This window comes from Vicia villosa, linkage group LG4 (assembly GCF_029867415.1).
Source record: "Vicia villosa cultivar HV-30 ecotype Madison, WI linkage group LG4, Vvil1.0, whole genome shotgun sequence".
NCBI lineage: Eukaryota > Viridiplantae > Streptophyta > Magnoliopsida > Fabales > Fabaceae > Vicia > Vicia villosa.
This window is the reverse complement of record NC_081183.1, coordinates 167,258,045-167,276,053: the sequence shown is the minus strand read 5'-3', so window position 1 is coordinate 167,276,053 and position 18,009 is coordinate 167,258,045. Positions and strand designations below refer to the sequence as shown.

At 30.9% G+C, this 18,009-nt stretch overlaps 2 protein-coding genes across 2 annotated transcripts; one reads left to right on the top strand and one right to left on the bottom strand.

The window, feature by feature from the left end:
• The first annotated feature begins 5,770 nt into the window (after positions 1-5,770).
• LOC131595800 (putative protein phosphatase 2C-like protein 44) lies at positions 5,771-9,105 on the top strand. The gene is made up of 5 exons (XM_058868276.1): positions 5,771-5,916; positions 6,004-6,288; positions 7,978-8,236; positions 8,316-8,431; positions 8,526-9,105. Exons 1-5 carry the CDS (start codon positions 5,884-5,886, stop codon positions 8,661-8,663), a joined length of 831 nt encoding a protein of 276 aa, XP_058724259.1. The 5' UTR covers positions 5,771-5,883; the 3' UTR covers positions 8,664-9,105.
• A 154-nt stretch (positions 9,106-9,259) lies between these two features.
• On the bottom strand, positions 9,260-16,119 carry LOC131595799 (COP1-interacting protein 7-like). Its single transcript, XM_058868275.1, has 12 exons — positions 15,575-16,119; positions 14,505-14,684; positions 14,059-14,179; positions 13,918-13,972; positions 13,483-13,535; positions 13,355-13,410; positions 13,065-13,217; positions 11,465-12,953; positions 10,389-11,363; positions 9,777-10,185; positions 9,574-9,639; positions 9,260-9,473 (listed from the first exon to the last, which is right to left on the bottom strand). The coding sequence occupies exons 1-12, from the start codon at positions 15,631-15,633 to the stop codon at positions 9,403-9,405; spliced, it is 3,687 nt and encodes a 1,228-aa protein (XP_058724258.1). The 5' UTR covers positions 15,634-16,119; the 3' UTR covers positions 9,260-9,402.
• Positions 16,120-18,009: the final 1,890 nt, after the last annotated feature.

The following is an 18,009-nucleotide window of genomic DNA, read 5'->3' as shown; positions in this document are numbered from 1 at the left end:
ATAATATATAATAATAACTTATAATAATTAAGTAATAAAATCTTATTATTTTGTCTCGTTTCTCTATTGGCTATCACGCTTAATAATAATGTGGTTTCTATATTTAGGCTCTGTTTGGTAAGATATGTTTTCGAGCTTATAGCTTATGTCTTATGTCTTATAAGCTCATATGATAATTTAGACCCATTTGATAACGGTCTTTTCATCTCGAGCTTATAGCTTATTTTACTAACTTATGACTTATTTTCCAGACGCTATTTCAAATAGCGTTTTAGCTTATGTCTTATAGCTTATTATTTTTTCTTCCTTTTTTATCCTTATTATTTTAATTAAAATCCATTTTAACCCTTATAATTTATTTTAATTTAAAATAAAATAATTATATATTAAATATCTTTTATGTCATTTTACATTTATAAGTTAATTGAACCGTTAATTTTACCAAACACTTCAACTAGCTTATAAGCTATCAGTCTCAATCATCCGCTATAAGCTATAAGCCATCAGCCATCAGTCATAAGCTATAAGCTATCAGCTAGCTTATCAGTCAGCCGCTATTTTTACCAAACAGACCCTTATTTGAAATATATTTGATTTTTTATAAAATTAAATTAAATTGCATTTAGTTAGACTAAATGTGTGTGATTTAAATAATATTGTTATAAAATAAATTTATATTTAATTTATAACAATTAAATCAAATAAAAATATGTGTATGGTTAATAAAGATTTATTTATTGAAGAACAACATGGTTGATTCAAATAGATTAGAATAATTAAAATAAATATATTATTATTGTAAATCAAAAGTTTACAAATTACACTTAAATGTGTTGTTGACAAAATCGATTTGGTCATCTCGGATATAAGATGATGCGAAAAAATAGTATTGAAAAACTAGAAGTTTCTTCAATCCAGTAAATTTTATGTGTCTCTAAAGGAAATTAAAAATCAGAGAAATTGAGTTTTTATGACATTATTTGTTGCATAGACTAAAAGATCATGCATATGTTTAAGTTTGTGAAATTATTTTCTCAACTAATTGGACTAAGATCTTGTTTTCTGGATATTTTTTAGAAATTCCAATATAAGTATCACATATATTATTAAACTTGAGATTCAATATCATGTAATATATATTCATAAAAGGAAAATAGACCTAAAGATCCATTGTTTAGACGTCTAAAGTTAATTAGATGGTTGATACTTATGAGATCTTCAATTCTAAATTATATATTTGAAACACCCAAAGTATGGTATTAAGATATTTATCTGCATCAAGCCAACAAGATACTATCTCTTAGTCCTCCCTAATTTATTCTAATACTTCTCATTTAAGTGAACATTTGAATATGTTGTGTATATTCCAATTACTCTAATATAATACATTATCACTAGTCATGAAAGAATATTAGAAAAATATAATTAATATGAATCTCAATTTCGAGGATATAATTTGAGCGAATAATCAAATACTTGATTGCATCCTAGTAGGCTGATTATCACTTGATAAATTAATTTTCCCAATACTAGGGGAGGAAATAAGCAGCGGAAATCATGAACAAGAAGTTCAAATGAACAATTTTAGATCTGGATCATTGTACAAATCAATATGAACCAAAAGCTCGAAAGATTATTTATTTGTAAATTTTATACAACCAATTACAGCTGTTAATACTACAATTGAAGTGGATTCTCCTGCTGGATAATCTAATATTGCAAATGAATTGAAACCGTGCATGATGCAAGGTAGGAAAGTCGATTCCAATATTAATAATCCTCTACCAAGAAAATAAGCTAAAATTAAAGATGATCCAAGTGAGGATATAGAAAATCTAAAAGAATCTTCAGACATAATAAACATTTCATCTCCAGAAGAGAATGATTATGTACTTGAAACTTATGAAAATAAAGAATCTCGATAAATTATGTTCAAAATAGAATACAATGGAACCGACACAAAGTCAACATTGATGATTTGTTTTACAATATAGCGCTAAATGTGATAAATGACATAGAGGATCATGAATCAAAGTCTATTAAATATTGTAGACTAAGTGAGAATTGGTCAAAATGAATATATTCAATTGAATAAGATTTAAACTCACTTTACAAGTCACTTGATTTTGGACCTGTAGTCCGAACACCTCAAGGTGTGAAACCAATGGGATATAAATGAGTTTTTGTGAAAAAGAAAAATAAGAATGGTATAAAGTTTGATTTGTGGCTTAATGATTTTCACAAAGACCTAAGATTGGTTTTGATGAAACATATCCACCTGTAGTGGATTCAATTAATTTTTTGATATTTTATTAGCCTTGTAGTACATGAAGGGCTTAATATAAACATGATGGATGTTGTGACATCTTATTTATGTAGCTCACTTGATAGTGACATTTACATAAAACTCCCTAAAGGATTTTATATATCAGAGAAACATAATTCTGAATCTTGAGAAAACTACTCCATAAAATTGAATAAATCTCTGTATAGGCTGAAACAATCTGGACGCATGTGATATAACCGTCTTAGTAAATATTTGCTTTGAGAGGGATATACAATTAACTCCATTTGTCCTTGTATTTTATAAAAAGATCGGGAAAAGAAATTGCAATAATAGTTGTCTATCTTGATGACATAAATATTATTAGAACTCCTAAAGAGATTCCAAAAGCTATAAATTGTTTAAAGAAATTATTCGAGATGAAAGACTTGGGAAAAAAAGTCCTTCTAAATGAACATTTAGAAAATGAAACTTTTATATACCAAGAAGGTTATACAGAAAAAAAGTTAATAATTTTCTATATGAGAAAATCTCGTATATAGCAAAATGTTAAAATGTTCTTATATGATGGACAAATCTCGTATGTTGTCTACCTCTATGATGTTAGATCATGAGATGTGCAGACGATTTTTTTAAACCTAGAGAAGATGATGAAAAAGTAATTGGTCCTGGAGTACTTCAAGCACTAATTTATCTTGCTAATTATTCATACCCTAATATATTATTTGCGATAAATATATTAGCAAGATATAATTCTTCACCTACACGAAGACATTAGAACGAAATCAAGCATATACTTCATTATCTTAGAGGGACAATAGACATTGGGTTGTTTTATACCAAAGTATCCAAACTCGAATTAAAAGGTTATGTAATGCAAGTTACTTGTCTGATCCGTACAATGGTAGATCACAAAGAGGTTATTTGTTTATATACATGTGGTGGTACAACTATTTCATGAAGATCGGTGAAACAAATAATAGCAGCAAGTTCATCTAATCATGCAGAAACTTTTAGCACTACATAAGACCTTTCGGTGCAAAATGATTGGTCTTCATCGTCGAAGAAATAATTGTTGAGCTGAGGGAGAGAAATGAATTGGTCCAACTGAGGGGAAAAATATTTTTTTCTTAAAATGATATTGTACTCTTTTTACTTCACTGAATTTTTTCTAGAAAGATTTTAACGAGGCATATTCTTCATGAATATCTAAGGGGGAGTGTTATAAATGGTATGATTATGGATGTCCATCAATTAGGAAATTTTATATTGATTTTCTATTTATTACATATGTCCTATAAATGAGACTCATATTATACTTGAATTCATACCGATAATGAGAACAATACAATATTATTTTTCTCTTTCGTCTCACCTCTTATATTATATTGGTTCTTATTAATTTCATAACAATATTAAATTTATTGACAATGGATATTATTTTATAAGATTATATAATTTTGAATATAATTAAATAAATATAAAAAATATTATTATAAAACGAATAAAAAAGTTTATTGTAAGTTGTAGAAAAATTATAAAATATAACTTAAAATATGTTGACTAAGAAATACTAATTAATATAGCTGAACATATGAAGAAAAGAAATCTTATAAAAAGACTGAAAAATTGCAAAAGTTTTATATTTAAAAACGACAATAGTATCTAATAAAAAACGAAGATAGTATTTGAGGAGTTATCTCAAACTGTGGATGCCCATCAATTATAAATCAAGATGAGTTTGACTAAACAATTGCACTCACTTATTAAAAAGTAATAAAAGATATATCAGATCCTAATGGTTAAAGATATATCAAATCCGAATGGTTATTGAACGATTGCATAACCTTGGAGTCATTGTAATGCTTTCTGTGTCAACTTTCAACCCACTGCAAAACTCTCTCAAATTTTTTTGAAAGCTTTAAATTTAATCGAAATTTAACCAAAAATAAATAAATAAAGATTCTATTTAATCACGATATAATTACTTTTTAAATATTTTATGAGGCTTCATTTAACTGATATTTTATGAGGCTTCATTTAACTATAATTTGATCTTGAAAAATTTGAGACCCTGTGCGATAGTCCGTATTACACACCCTCAAAGACGATCCTGTCCACCTGTGTAAACTAAAATGCAATATATAAATAAAATTGTTAAAATGCAGAGTAAAATAAAATATTTTTTTATTATAGATTTTTTTAACTTACTTTGAGTCTTAATTTTTAAATTGAATCTAATCTAAATTAGTATTTTTACTAAATTAATCATTCTATTAAATCTCATTTTCTCTAAATAATTTGAACTTCATTCATATTATATATATATATATATATATATATATATATATATATATATATATATATATATATATATATATATATATAATATTGTTAGTGTAAAAATTAAAATAAAAGAAAAAAGATATACATTTTGTTTTGTTAAATCACATCGATATTTTTAAATTAGTTGTTGACATAATAATGAATTTCTATTGGATGATAGTGAAAAACTATTTTACATATTGTGTATACCTTATTTTCTCTTAAAATAAAAGTTAAATAATATTAAAAGATTACATATTTAATTAAATATGCAAAATAAAAATATATGAGGCATCAGTTTCAAATATAAAACTATGTTTCAAAGAATGATATTTTAAAAATTATATGGAAATATTATAATACAAATATTATTTAATATATTTGTTATATTTTTAAGACCTTTTTTAAATTTTTTTAATTAAAAATATGAAAAATTAAAAAAATAGTATAAATAGTAATATTTATGAGAATATAGAAATTTGAACTAATAGTGAATTTTTATATCAGAAAATAAATAATAATTAAAAATGAGATAATTAGAATACCCTGGTAATGGTAATGTAAAATAACTTTACATCATCATCTAATTAGAATGAAGCATTTTAACACATAAAAAGAGAAAATTATGGAAAAAGTAATTATTAAAATAATTTTATTATAATTTTTTATTTTTATTTTATTTTTAATTTCATAATTATTTTTAAAATGCTTCATTTTAATTAGATGACTGTGTAAAGTTACTAGTGTATGCCAACTAATCTCATTAAAAATAATTTTATAAATTTTTATGAGAAATTTATATTTCCAAACAACTTCCCGGGAAATTCATGATAATAATCTTTTTTGGTTAAAAAATCCACGATGTGAAATATACATGGACTTTTATTCATAATAGAAATTATTGTTTTTTATGGTAAAAAAGAAAGAAATACAAAAAGAACAAAAAAAAACGTTATAATCATAACCTAATAAAAGTCGCAAGAAAATTCAAAATATCAGTTACCCGTTTTATTTGACTTAACCTCTTTTTTTTTTTCATTAATAACGCTAGTCTCTTATTTCATGCCAATTAAATAGAATAAAAGATTTTTCAAATTTTAGTATATTATATATTAAATATTTCTAAAGGTAAAGACTAACAGTTACATATTATTCAAAATATCCTCCTAACTTATAATTAAAGTCAATTAATTCATTCAATTGAAAGCAGCTTCTTTCACATCTTCATCTTCTCCCATTCTCAAATTCTTAAAATCTTCATTATAGAAAAAAAAATGGGAATAAGAGATTTTCGTATCAAAATCAAGGTTAGTCAAATTTTCTTCTTCTTATTTCATATTATTTTATATTGTTACATTACATCAATGATTGAATTTTTATTTGAATTTTCACAGGCTTTGAGAGTGAAACTATCATGCTTAGGAAAAAGAAGCACAAGAACAAGAAGAAACCATGAAGCTTCAAGCAAACCTTCATGGATGACGCCGATATCGCACGGTCATCATGTGGTGGAGCATGATTTATTTGAAGGTGATGATTATGAATTTGATTCAGTTGTGATACAAAGAGAGCAAATTGGAGAGGCTGAAGTCTGGTATTTTGGAATTTTTGATCCTTTGATTGGAGATTGTGTTACCAAGTATTTGCAATCTAATTATTTTGACAAGAAGCTCAATGAGGTAATTGATTAATTTTTGTCTTGTGTGTTTGATTGTTGATTATTTTCTATGGTTTAGCTTTTGATTGTTGATTATTTTCTATGGTTTAGCTTTTTCCATAAGTGTTTGCGAGTTCTGATATACATAAACAAAGACTAAACTATTATTTATAATATTTTGTTTTTTCATTTACATCTTAGTACTCATATTTTCCAAAATTTTAAAAGTTACCTCTAAAATTTTGCAAAAAATTGTAAATTGCTCTTTAATAATTTTAAAATTTTATAAATTAGTCCTATAAATTTCCAGTTAGTCTTTATTTTTCTAATTTTAAATTTGACTTAAAAAATTTAAATTTTATAAAATGACCCCAAAAATCTAATCTAATAAAGAATACTTTTAACATTTTATCCAAATAAAAGAGAAAAATACTTGCATGGATACGAACTTAAATCCATATATTTAGAAACAACCAATAAGAAGAAAGAGAATTTAAATTTATTTAAAATTTCATTTCATTTTTAATTGTCAACATGAAGGGTGGTTGTGATAATGGAAGAGAGAGATAATTTTAATTTTATTATTTAATTAATAAAAAAAGAGAAATAGGAATATGCACTATTGTCAACGAATCACAACCACGTATCCAATTAAAACACAATTTTAATTTAAAAAAACTAATATGACATGGCAAGTGTAGTAATTTTGATTGGATGTATGTGTAAAGTTTGTTTACACTGTCAGTGCACTACCTTTAAACTCATAAAAAAATGTGATAGGTTGTGTAAACCGAGATGTTGTCGCTGTGTCCATCTAAGTATTTTCCAATAAAAGAATTTGAAAATGAATGAATTTTAATTAAATTATTTAAATTGATTAGAATTTTCCAATTACCTCAATCACACTTTAAATATAATTTTTATTGACACTTCTAAATGAAAATATTATAAACAAGGTAGGGTGCTTGTTATAGATTAAAAAAAGTGTTTTTTATTTATATTTTTAAAAATATTTTATATGACTTTTTAAAAAAGTTATGTGAATTTATTCTAAATTCAGCTTTTTGTAAAATAAAAAATTAATTTTAATATTTAGTAAATAGCCATCATTAGATTAGATATTATAAAATAAGAAAATCATATGATTTTTTTAAAAAAAATAACATCAACAACTATACATTTTCCTTTTGAGAAAAGGGGTTATGCACTGACAGTGTAAAATATTTTTACACTATCAACCAATTACCACCATGCATCTAATTAAAACATTATTTTATTTAAAAAAACTTTAATGACATGGCACATTCATGACTTCCTAGTGGATGACAGTGTAAAATAGTTTTACACTGTCAGTGCACTACCTTTTAACTCTTTCCTTTTATATATTTTTAAAAAGTCAAAGTAAAATAATTAAATTATTTTTTGTGAGACATTAATTAATTCAATTTTTTATTTAAAACTTTTAAAAAAAATTTAATAAGTATATGCAATATTATGAAAAAAATTATATAAAAAAAAAAAACAAAACAAAGAAGCTTTTAATGTCTTCCTAAAAAAATGAAAATTGTGATACATGTGTCAATTTTATTTTAGAGCTACCAAAAATGAGTAAAACAACAAAATGGTTTGTGATTTATGGCTTCTTAACTCTATATACATATATACACATATTTCTGGTCTTTTTGTGTTTATGATGTTTCAATTATGTCAGACTCATTTGGCAAGAAAAGCCAAAGAAACACTCAAGAAAGCATACCTAGGTGCAAAAACAAAGATAAGAGAAACACACAAATCAGAGGAAACTTTCTTAATAGGTTCAACATCAGTGATAATAATAAATGGAGAAAAACTTGTACTAGCCAACATAGGAGATTACAGAACTGTTTTGTGCAAAGATGGTGTAGCTTATCAGACACATGGAAGATACAACCAATCCGGCAAGAAACATTGGTACCACAGACTCTTTTCAGGTATCAAATCAAATAGTACTCAAATTTTTTGATATGCATGTATGTACACAAACTAAAGTAATAGCATGTGAATAATCAGGTGGTAATGCAACTGCTACAAAGTATTCTAAAGCTTCAGAACTAGTGGTTGGAGGTTACTATCGGATCGACTCGTATATTGAGTTTGTGATTTTAGCAAGCAATGGAATATGGGAGGTAATATTGAAATTTCGTACATTTCAAAGACCAAATGATTTGACTTAATGCTTATAATAGGTAGATAGTTCACAAATCTTATATGTATTTGCAGGTGATGAAGAACCAAGAGGCAGTGAATCTTATCAGGCACATAGAGGATCCACAAGAAGCAGCTGAGTGTCTGGCTAAGGAAGCATTGGTTAGGAGGAGCAAAGGCAACATTTCATGTTTAATCATTCGATTCGATTGATTCATCACCGTATATTAGTATATGCTAATACTTAGCTGAATAGTTGAGTGCCAGAATAGTTAGCAAAAAAAAATTGTATACCAAAGTTTCTTATAGAAATCTCCCTGATACAGCCTTGAAAATTTTGTTTCGTAGTCGAGTAGATTCATGGAGTATATTTGTGGCATATTAATTTTGTTAGGAATTTTTATATGTAATTTGATTATCTTTCTGTGAAGCATGCTTGCAATTTGAACTGGGAGGAACACATTGACCTCAACGCAGTCATACAAGAGCTCGACCTAATTCAACTTTCTATACAAAATATAGGACATAAACAATATATTAAATCACTAATTTTCTTGCAAATCAACCGCGTTAGTCAAATTCATGTTGATTCATATGCTTCTTGTATGATATTTCACTCTAAGTTACCTCATTGGGGTCACTAGTTCACCCGTAGAACCGAACCAACCTGTTCCACCGGTGAAACTAATGTAAAGGTATAAAGAATAAAATGCAACAATGATCACTGATAAAGAAATCACCATTTAAGTGTGTCTAGCTTTGCTCTTGGTAATTTCCAAGAATGTTTATAAAAATTGGCAAGTAATGGATTTCAACAAAAATATATTTACTCTGATATTTTCAGCTACACAATAATAATTCAGGACTATTGAAACTCAGGAAAACAGGAAAAAATTGAAAAGAATCAAGTAAATGATCACGACATCAACCTCAAGGAACATGTTCAATTCTATCAAGCTGTCATTATCTTTTTCTCTCTGATGTTGCTTCGAAACGATGATAACAAGGAGAAGGAGCGAGTAGCTGTAAAAGAACAAAACGTTTATCACACTCATATTCATATGTAGAAGAAAAAGTAATAATTCATTCAAGTTTCCCTCAAATGAACTGTGCATGTGCTTACACTTTTGAGGAGCTGCGTTGGTCGAATGAGTTTCATCTCCAGAGAGCAAATTCTTCAAAGTGAAAACTAAGATAACACAGCAAATCCAAATATAATGGTTAGGTTGAGTGGGTGAGTCTATGTCTATTTTCAGAAATTGCAATAGAAATATAATCTCTATATGCGTTGTATCACGCTGTTATCATTTGAAAGAATCACACTACCTTCACTGGAGGAACCGTTCGCTCCAATTTCACTTGCTTCAGTACCATCAATATTGGCATGATTTGATTCCATGTTGCGCCCAATAGCTGCGCTGTGATTCTTTCTTCCAAATTTCAACAGCCGTCTTAACCCTTTCGGCGACTCCTTCACCTGAGGATTCTCATTTACCTCAGGAATCTTCGCAAGTGTAGAGTTTCTGGTCTCAGACGCGTGTGCTCTAAAAGTCTCCATGCCAATCGATGTAGTCTCCAAGCTTGCGGGAGGCGCTTTACCATGCTCAGAATTTCGTGTACATCGACTTTCCAACAAAGAACCTCGAGAGTATGGGGCACGATATGTTTCCTCAGCAACACGAGCGCTTGTACTAGATGATCTTGAAGATTCTTTCTCTGTATTATTCATTTTTACCTGAATTAGGAAGATAATTTATTCAAAATTAGCTAAAGTACTAAGGATTTTCCCATACATAAAGAATTCACATAAATAACACAAGCATGTAAGAATATCATGTGATGTTAGGCAGACACAACATTCATAATCACACTCATAATCATGTTACGGAGGAATAAAACTGGAAAAAAAATACACAATACAAGGTTATGAAGATGCACCTTCAAGGATACAGGTTTTACTTGTGATTGGTTCTCCAAAGCTTCTATGTCTACCACATTTGCTCTTAAGGATGAATTCGGCGCACTAACGGCAACATAACTTGATACAGTCTCAGTTTTCTCCATTACTTTATTATTGTCAAACTGTCTCTTCGCTATCACTATTTTTTCTCTTGATTTTACATCGTTAATTTCAGGGGCACAACGTTTTTCACACTCAAGCATCACAACATTCTTATCAATTATAGGATTGTCATCTCCATCATCAATGGATGAAACTCCAAATCCAATTTTCTTCAGCAAGGCACCTTCTGAATTTACAGAAGGCTTGTCATCGTTAAGCTTTTGAGTCTCCTCTTTAATTGGTGATTTGTCTTGGACGGCGTCACTTGCTTTGGATATTCTGATTTTCAGTTCTGGAAGGGTTGCGATCTTTCCTTTATCATAATTCACAATAGCAGAAATTTTTCTCTTCTCGGTCTCATCAGTTCCTCTAGTCCTTGAAATTGTCCTGGAGCTCCGTGATTTGAATACGGAAGTCGGACGAACAGTACTCATTTTAGGTTCTGAGAGTCTTCTAATGCGTTTTATTGATGCCTTAGTATCAGTTGCACAATCACCCTTCTCTTGCTTAGGTTCAGGCAGAGGAGGCACTGACCGCCTTAATTTGCTTGTAACCGAGTGGCTACCAGTATTCAGGCCGCTGATTTTTGAGGTTTTTGAAGAATCATTGGATCCACTAGAAACAGCTCTGATAGGGAATCTTTGGAAGGGTAAGGATGTCCTTGGCTCTGAATCACTAAATTTTGATCCTTTATGCACACTTGGCAAAAATTTCGTCGAAAACTGTTTCTTTGTTTGTTGTGGTGGCATCGGTGACTTGGTGATCGGTCTGGTAACCGAGCTACTCCTAGCAGCAATTCTCTTTTGCCTCTCCGTCTTTAAAGCCTCTATACGTTTTATATCTTCCTCTTCCTGGTTAACAGAAAAGAAATAAGTAGATTTGTTACTCTAAATGTTAGCATATTTGAAACAAAGTTAATTTAATTTCAATTTGCTTCAACTTGAGTGAGTACCTTCTCTTTCTTCATTTTCTGGAGATCGGCTTTGTAGTTTCGTAGTCTTTCAGCACGTGCTCGTGCTTCATCCAATGGACTTGGTTTATTAGTTTTTCCTCTTCTTATGGGTCCAATGGTCTTTTTTCTATCAGAACTACTTGGAATAGGTTTTGATTTCTGCTCCTTATCCAACATCTTAGATCCTGGTTTGGTGTTATGAGCCAAATCCCCCTTGTTCTTGTTTTCGTGTGAAGAACCACTTACAGCTTTGGCCTGCATTTCATAGTCTAGTGCACAGTCATAACGTACTGACCCTTTATCAGCTCCTCGTTCAGGCATTAAGCTCAATTCGTCAGGTTGATAATTGGAAATTTTCTGTTTTCCTTCCTTTGTATGCACCTTCGAGAACTCTGTGTCCATGTCAATAGCATTTCCCTCAATATTTTGATCATTGAGCCTATGATCAACCATGAAGGAGTCATCATTCGCATTACAAAACAACTTTCTTTCCAAATTAGTATTTGAAGAATCTTGTTCGTTGACAGCAGCCACGTCTGATGAAGGATGTGAATTACCAGTAAATTCTAAAGGATCATTGGTTGCAACATGTTTTCTACTACTCATATGATCAACTTTTTCCACATCAAACTGGTCCCGGTTAAGGGCATGTCTACCTTCCTCTACACCTTCCAATAAATAATTTTGAAATACGTTCCAATGTCCTCCATCTGCTTCCTTTCCATAGTCTGTTTCTTCTTTATTACTTGAATTCAACCTCTTCAAAGATGCCTTACCGGATCCTCTTCTTATTGACGTCTTCCTTGATTCCTGAATATCTTCATCAGTTTCGGTTGCAGAATCAGAATACGATCCACTGCCAGAAGAACGTTCTTTCTTTGTTATGTAATTGATATTGCGGATGATCACCGTGCCAGATTTACGCCTGTCTGATCGACTAGCCTTTCTTGTTCGGTCTCCAGTATGTAAACCTTCTCTCTCCGTATCCATTTCATCCTGAAACCTTGTTTTCGAAGTTTCTATGTCCCAATTTTCAGATTCAGTATTGTTTTTTCTATTATCCATGGAATGTCTTCTATATTGCATGCTTTGACCAGCATGTAGTCTGGGATTCTCTGTAGGCGGATAACCCGTTTGCATGAATGGTCTGTTTCCAGGATAAGTCGGATAGTAGGATACGCCTTCAACCGGATATGGATGAAACACCGGCAACGCATCCGAGGGAGAATGAACAGGCCAAGGGGAGAACCCATGATGAGTGAATTGACTTTGAATATTATTGGTACCTGAATTTGTTTTTCCACCATTACTGTTTGAGCCTATATCGGTGTGCGCTGCATTGACCATATTGTCAGAAAGTACAATGCCAGATGTATTTATTGCAGAGAAGTCTCCACGATTAGGAGTTACTTCAGAAACTTCGATTTCAAGCAATAGCCCATTTTCATGCTTTCTTCTCCATAGAGATGTGAATTTTCTACATGCATCCCTGAAATGTCACAAAATTAGAATGAGTAAAGTTGTTCAGAAATCATACATGGCTTAGTAACCAACAATAACAATTAAGAAAAAGATGGTTAAGAAAGAAGACTATTCTTACATCAAGCGCGACGCTTCAAAGCGTTCAGCAAATGACATCAAATCTGGTATGTAGACAATGTCAAAACCAGCAGCAACAGCGCGTGCAAATGCCATTCCTTGCTCTTTATGTAGCAACGAGTTGCGTGTCTCCAAGACTCTCAAAATCTGAACTCTAAAACAGTACGTAAAGAAGAAAATACGACAAGATGTTAACCACCTGTTTTACATTGTATACCGGTATAGGACCCAATACAATTATACCAGTAAACAATGGTAATAGAAAAGAAGGATTCAGTGATTTAAATTTACTTTGATTTTCGTTGAGACGGGGTGCTTCCGTTTGCTTTAGGTGGCTGTACAACAGACTGAAGCATATCCACACAAACCGATTAGAAAATGATAGATCAATATAAGTTTAAGCATTCAAGAACTCCAACCTTATAAGGAACAACTGCTTTCACCGCATTACCATTCTGCTTAATCTTCCTTCCTGAAAAAAGCAACAAGTTCTCTAAGCACCTATTTGGATGACTTATTTGACCTTCTATACTGGCTGAAATACTTGTGAGATTGTTTGGAAGAGCTTGTGGAAACAGCTTACAACATATTCATATGCTGATTTCATCTTGTTTCCATAAGTTCTCCGTAATAGCTTATGCAAACGGCTTAAAGTTATATGAAAACAGTTGGACTTCTATTTTATCTTTTATCACGTTAGAACTTAAATGAAAAGCACTTAAGCAATAAGCTGCTAATTAAGTAGTTTATCCGATCGGGTCATAAATATCTGAAAAGCTTTTAATAATCCTAAATACTTGTTTAATACAAGCTGGTTAGTAGTTGTGCATAATAATAACTTGCAAAAAACGCACTTGTCCTTTCAAAAGTCCCTTCGGTACTTTCTTGTTTTATATGGTTTTCTTCCACCTGCAAACACCCAACAATATTAAAAATTAAAACAGACAATTTAATAGCTATAATGAATTTGAAAATTCTGTTAGATATTTACTTACAATGCTAATCCCAATGGAATTATTTCCTTGAATTGCAATTGCCTCTTCAATTTGTAAGATTTCGGATTCTATAGTATATACACGTTCCAGTATCTCAGGTGTGCTCACAAAACGAACAAACCTATAGAAGCCGAGAAAATTAGTTCAGCATGCTCATTTGTATGAAATTAACTGCTTCCTAGAAACATCGCTACCAATTCAAATTCCAAGTAATGTTGTCAAACGCAGATCAGGGAAATAGAGGTTTGTTCAAATTGCGGTATGCTACAATGTTTAAAAGCACTTTATACTAAGGAGCGTAACACAAAACAATAGTGATGTGATCAAATTCCGCAACGCTATACATAGTACTATATTGCTGCTATAGCCGCTATTTGTCAACAATGATTCCAAGATAATCCAACAAGAGTTATCAACAAAGAAAAAATTATGATAACAAGCCATACCTTTCGATAGTTCCTCTGGTAAACCATGTGGCATCGCTTCCATGTTCCGGCACAAGAACAATTGAATAACCACCCTTCGCCATTTGATCCCGAGCAACCTTCAAGTGGCAATGGAAGGGGTTGAACAAACCTGAGGCTATTTTCTCCTTCTTTCCATTCACAGTTATTACCAAATCAAACCTAATTTACACAGAAGCACAAAATATCAAAGCAACGAGTCAGGTGAAAAATCATCTACTAAATAATTGATTAACTAAATCACTTAATCAATTAACTCACAACCAGAGATCAATCAGTAACATAAAAATCATATCATATTTATAAACAAAATATAGTCCCTTCAGTAGCTTTCCCATTTCTTAAACTCGATTTCTATGACCAACAAAATTGTTATATCCAACAAATTCCAATTTGGAGCACATTAAAAAAATGAGTACCAAATTTAAACTAAGAAAATGCTTACATCAACCACAAAATTTATGAATAACACACCAGTTGCAAAAACAGAAATCGTGATGGCAATATCTCACCAATGAAAATAAAACAAAACTCAACCGAATCACTTTTTTAAAAATAGATTAACAACTTGTTTTCATTAATACAATATGAAAAATACAAATATATGTTACTAACAAGGATTGAACCTCGGACGAACAACGAACATCCATCAATCTCAATTAGCAGATACCAGTTGAATTACCAAACCGAATCACTAGACATTTAAAGAAAAGAAACAAAGAGAGTACCAAACTTAGCACAAATTAGTCACTCCCCAAAATGCAAACCATCCCATTCTAATTTGTTGAGATAAATTATACCAAATACTAAAAAAAAAAATACATCTCATTCTAGCAACAAAAGAATTGCCTTATTAACTCATTTTATAATATCTATGAAATATTAATCAACATTTTTCTTATTACATCTCTAATCATCTTTTACTCTCTCCTTTTCAAACTCTACTATCTCTCTCATTCATACTATTTACAAATAAAGTAGATCATAAACTTTATAAAATCAATAAAAGTAAGTGCATTTTCAACAAGATGAAATCCATTGATGAATGTTACCTTGTTCTAGTTGGTGTGAGCTGAAACACAGCTGAATCCAACCTTGCTAAAGACTCCATTCTCAACAGTGATACTAAACAACCATCAGTGTTTTTTCTCAAGGATCACACATGAATCTCCAAGATACCCAAAAAATAAAAAACATAATCCAAAAATGGGTTTTTACAAAAAAAAACAAACTTTGGTAGAGAGAAAGGGTTAGGAAGGAAAAAAGGGAAGTTTCAAAGATGAATGAATGGAAAAGACAGAGTGGAAAATGGGGGTGTTAAAAAGGATCAAAAAGCTGTTCAGAAATCTGCATAGTAGTAATAACTCAACAGGGGCCATCAATCTTGGGTTTTAATGAGAGGGACCATTGATCTTCTGCTGCTTCTTCTGTTGTCAAACAAATTTTAATAACATGTTTTTGTTCAACAAATGTAAGTTTGAATCGATAAAAACTATGTATGTGGAGAAGAGCGTGTGCTTAGATACTGTGTTCTGTCTTAAGTACATTTAAATACTAAAGAGAAAACTTCAAGAGTCAGATAGATACTATGACCGAACCACTAACTAGATTTTCACGTACAAAAACGAAATTTAAGAACAAGTTTGCTATTTTGAACGAGGGTATTATTGGGATTTGGTTGAAATTTGACAAATGTGGACCGATTGATGCAATCGATGTCGGATGAATACGTTGTTATGTTGAAGTGTGATATTACTCTAGAATATTGTTTGCTGTTTATTGTTTTGGGTTGTATGTGTTGTTAATCATAACAATCACCATCATTTTAAAGTTCAAGATCTTCTCTATGGTTCGTTTTTCTTCATTTCTTCTCCATTTAATCATAACTATCACCATCATTACCCTAATAATAATAATAATAATAATAATAATAATAATAATAATAATAATAATAATAATAATAATAATAATAACAATAATAATAATAATAATAATAATAATAATAATAATAATAATAATATAAATTGCACTTAATTATATCATAAACTTAATTATTTTTCATCCATTTTAGAAATAGAAAGGGAAAATATAAATTGCGATTAAAATACGTGGTAGAAAATAAATTCCCTTATATGAATTCTTATTAACAAACATGATTAATGATAGAATGATTATTTTTTGTGGCAATTAATCATCGATGCATAATTTAGAGAACGATCACGAGTGTTGAACAAACAACAACACATTTATTCTATCAACATGGACATAGTGCCTTCAATCTCATTGCTAGTTGATCAATATGAAGATTAGAGAGAGGGAGTAGGGTTTGTGTGTGCTTGTTTATTGGTATTTTGGTAACAAATCACAAATTTATGATCAGTTAAAGGAGGGTTTGTGTGTGCTTGTTTATTGGTATTTTAGTAACAAATCACAAATTTATGGTCGGTTAAAGGAGGGCTTGGTAAATAGCGAAATGTTTAATAGACCTTGCGTAGGGGGCTTAGGCCTATAAGCAATGTGCTCAGACGATCGTATCTGTCGAGACTCTTAGTTGAGTTCTTCATACGCGACTTTATGGTGAATCTCTCATATGAGACTTAGCAGTCTAGTCTCTCAGACAAGACTTTATGGTCGAGTCTCTTAGGCGAGACCTTATGGTCGAGTCCCTTAGGCGATATTTTATGTCGAGTCCCTTAGGTGAGACTTAATAGTCGAGTATCTCATGCCAGACTTTATGTTGAGTTCCTTAGGCGAGAATTTATAATCGAGCCCCTAACGCGAGACTTTATGTCAAGTCTTTTAGGAGAGACTTAATAGTCGAGTCTCTCATACGAGACTTAATAGTCGAGTCTCTCATACGAGACTTAATAGTCGAGTCTCTCATACGAGACTTAATAGTCGAGTCTCTCAGATGAGACTTTATAGAATAGTCCACCTTAAGCGAGACTAAATATTCGAATCTCTCAGATATGGCGTTTTGATCTCTTGTTTGGGACATCTATCGAGCTCTCAGTCAAGTCGTATGGCCAAGTGTTCGGGAATGGATATTGGTTGCACCTCTTGGGAAAAATTTATATGTTGCATCCCGCCCGAGGAAACTCTAAGTCCCTCGGGCAAGGAGTTTAATTAAGCTTTTTTGAGGGGACTCTTACTCCCTCGAGCAAATTTATTTATTTAGCCCGACTGATGAGACTTCAAGTCCCTCAGGCGAGACTTCCATCAAGCCCTCAAACAAGACTTAAGATTAGGTCTCTTAGGCAAGACTCATGTCACGACTCTTGGGGTAAGATTTGTATATCTTGGTCCCACCCGAGGAAACCCTAAGTCCCTTCGATGGAGAGTTTAAAAGGTTACTTGCATAGCCTTTGAGGACGAAAAGGATCTTCGTTATGAAGTCCAGGGTACGAAATATTGCCTTGAGAGGCAGCAAAGATCTTCTGGTGGAAACCCAGGATATCCATGGTCATGAGAGGTGGAAAGGACCTTC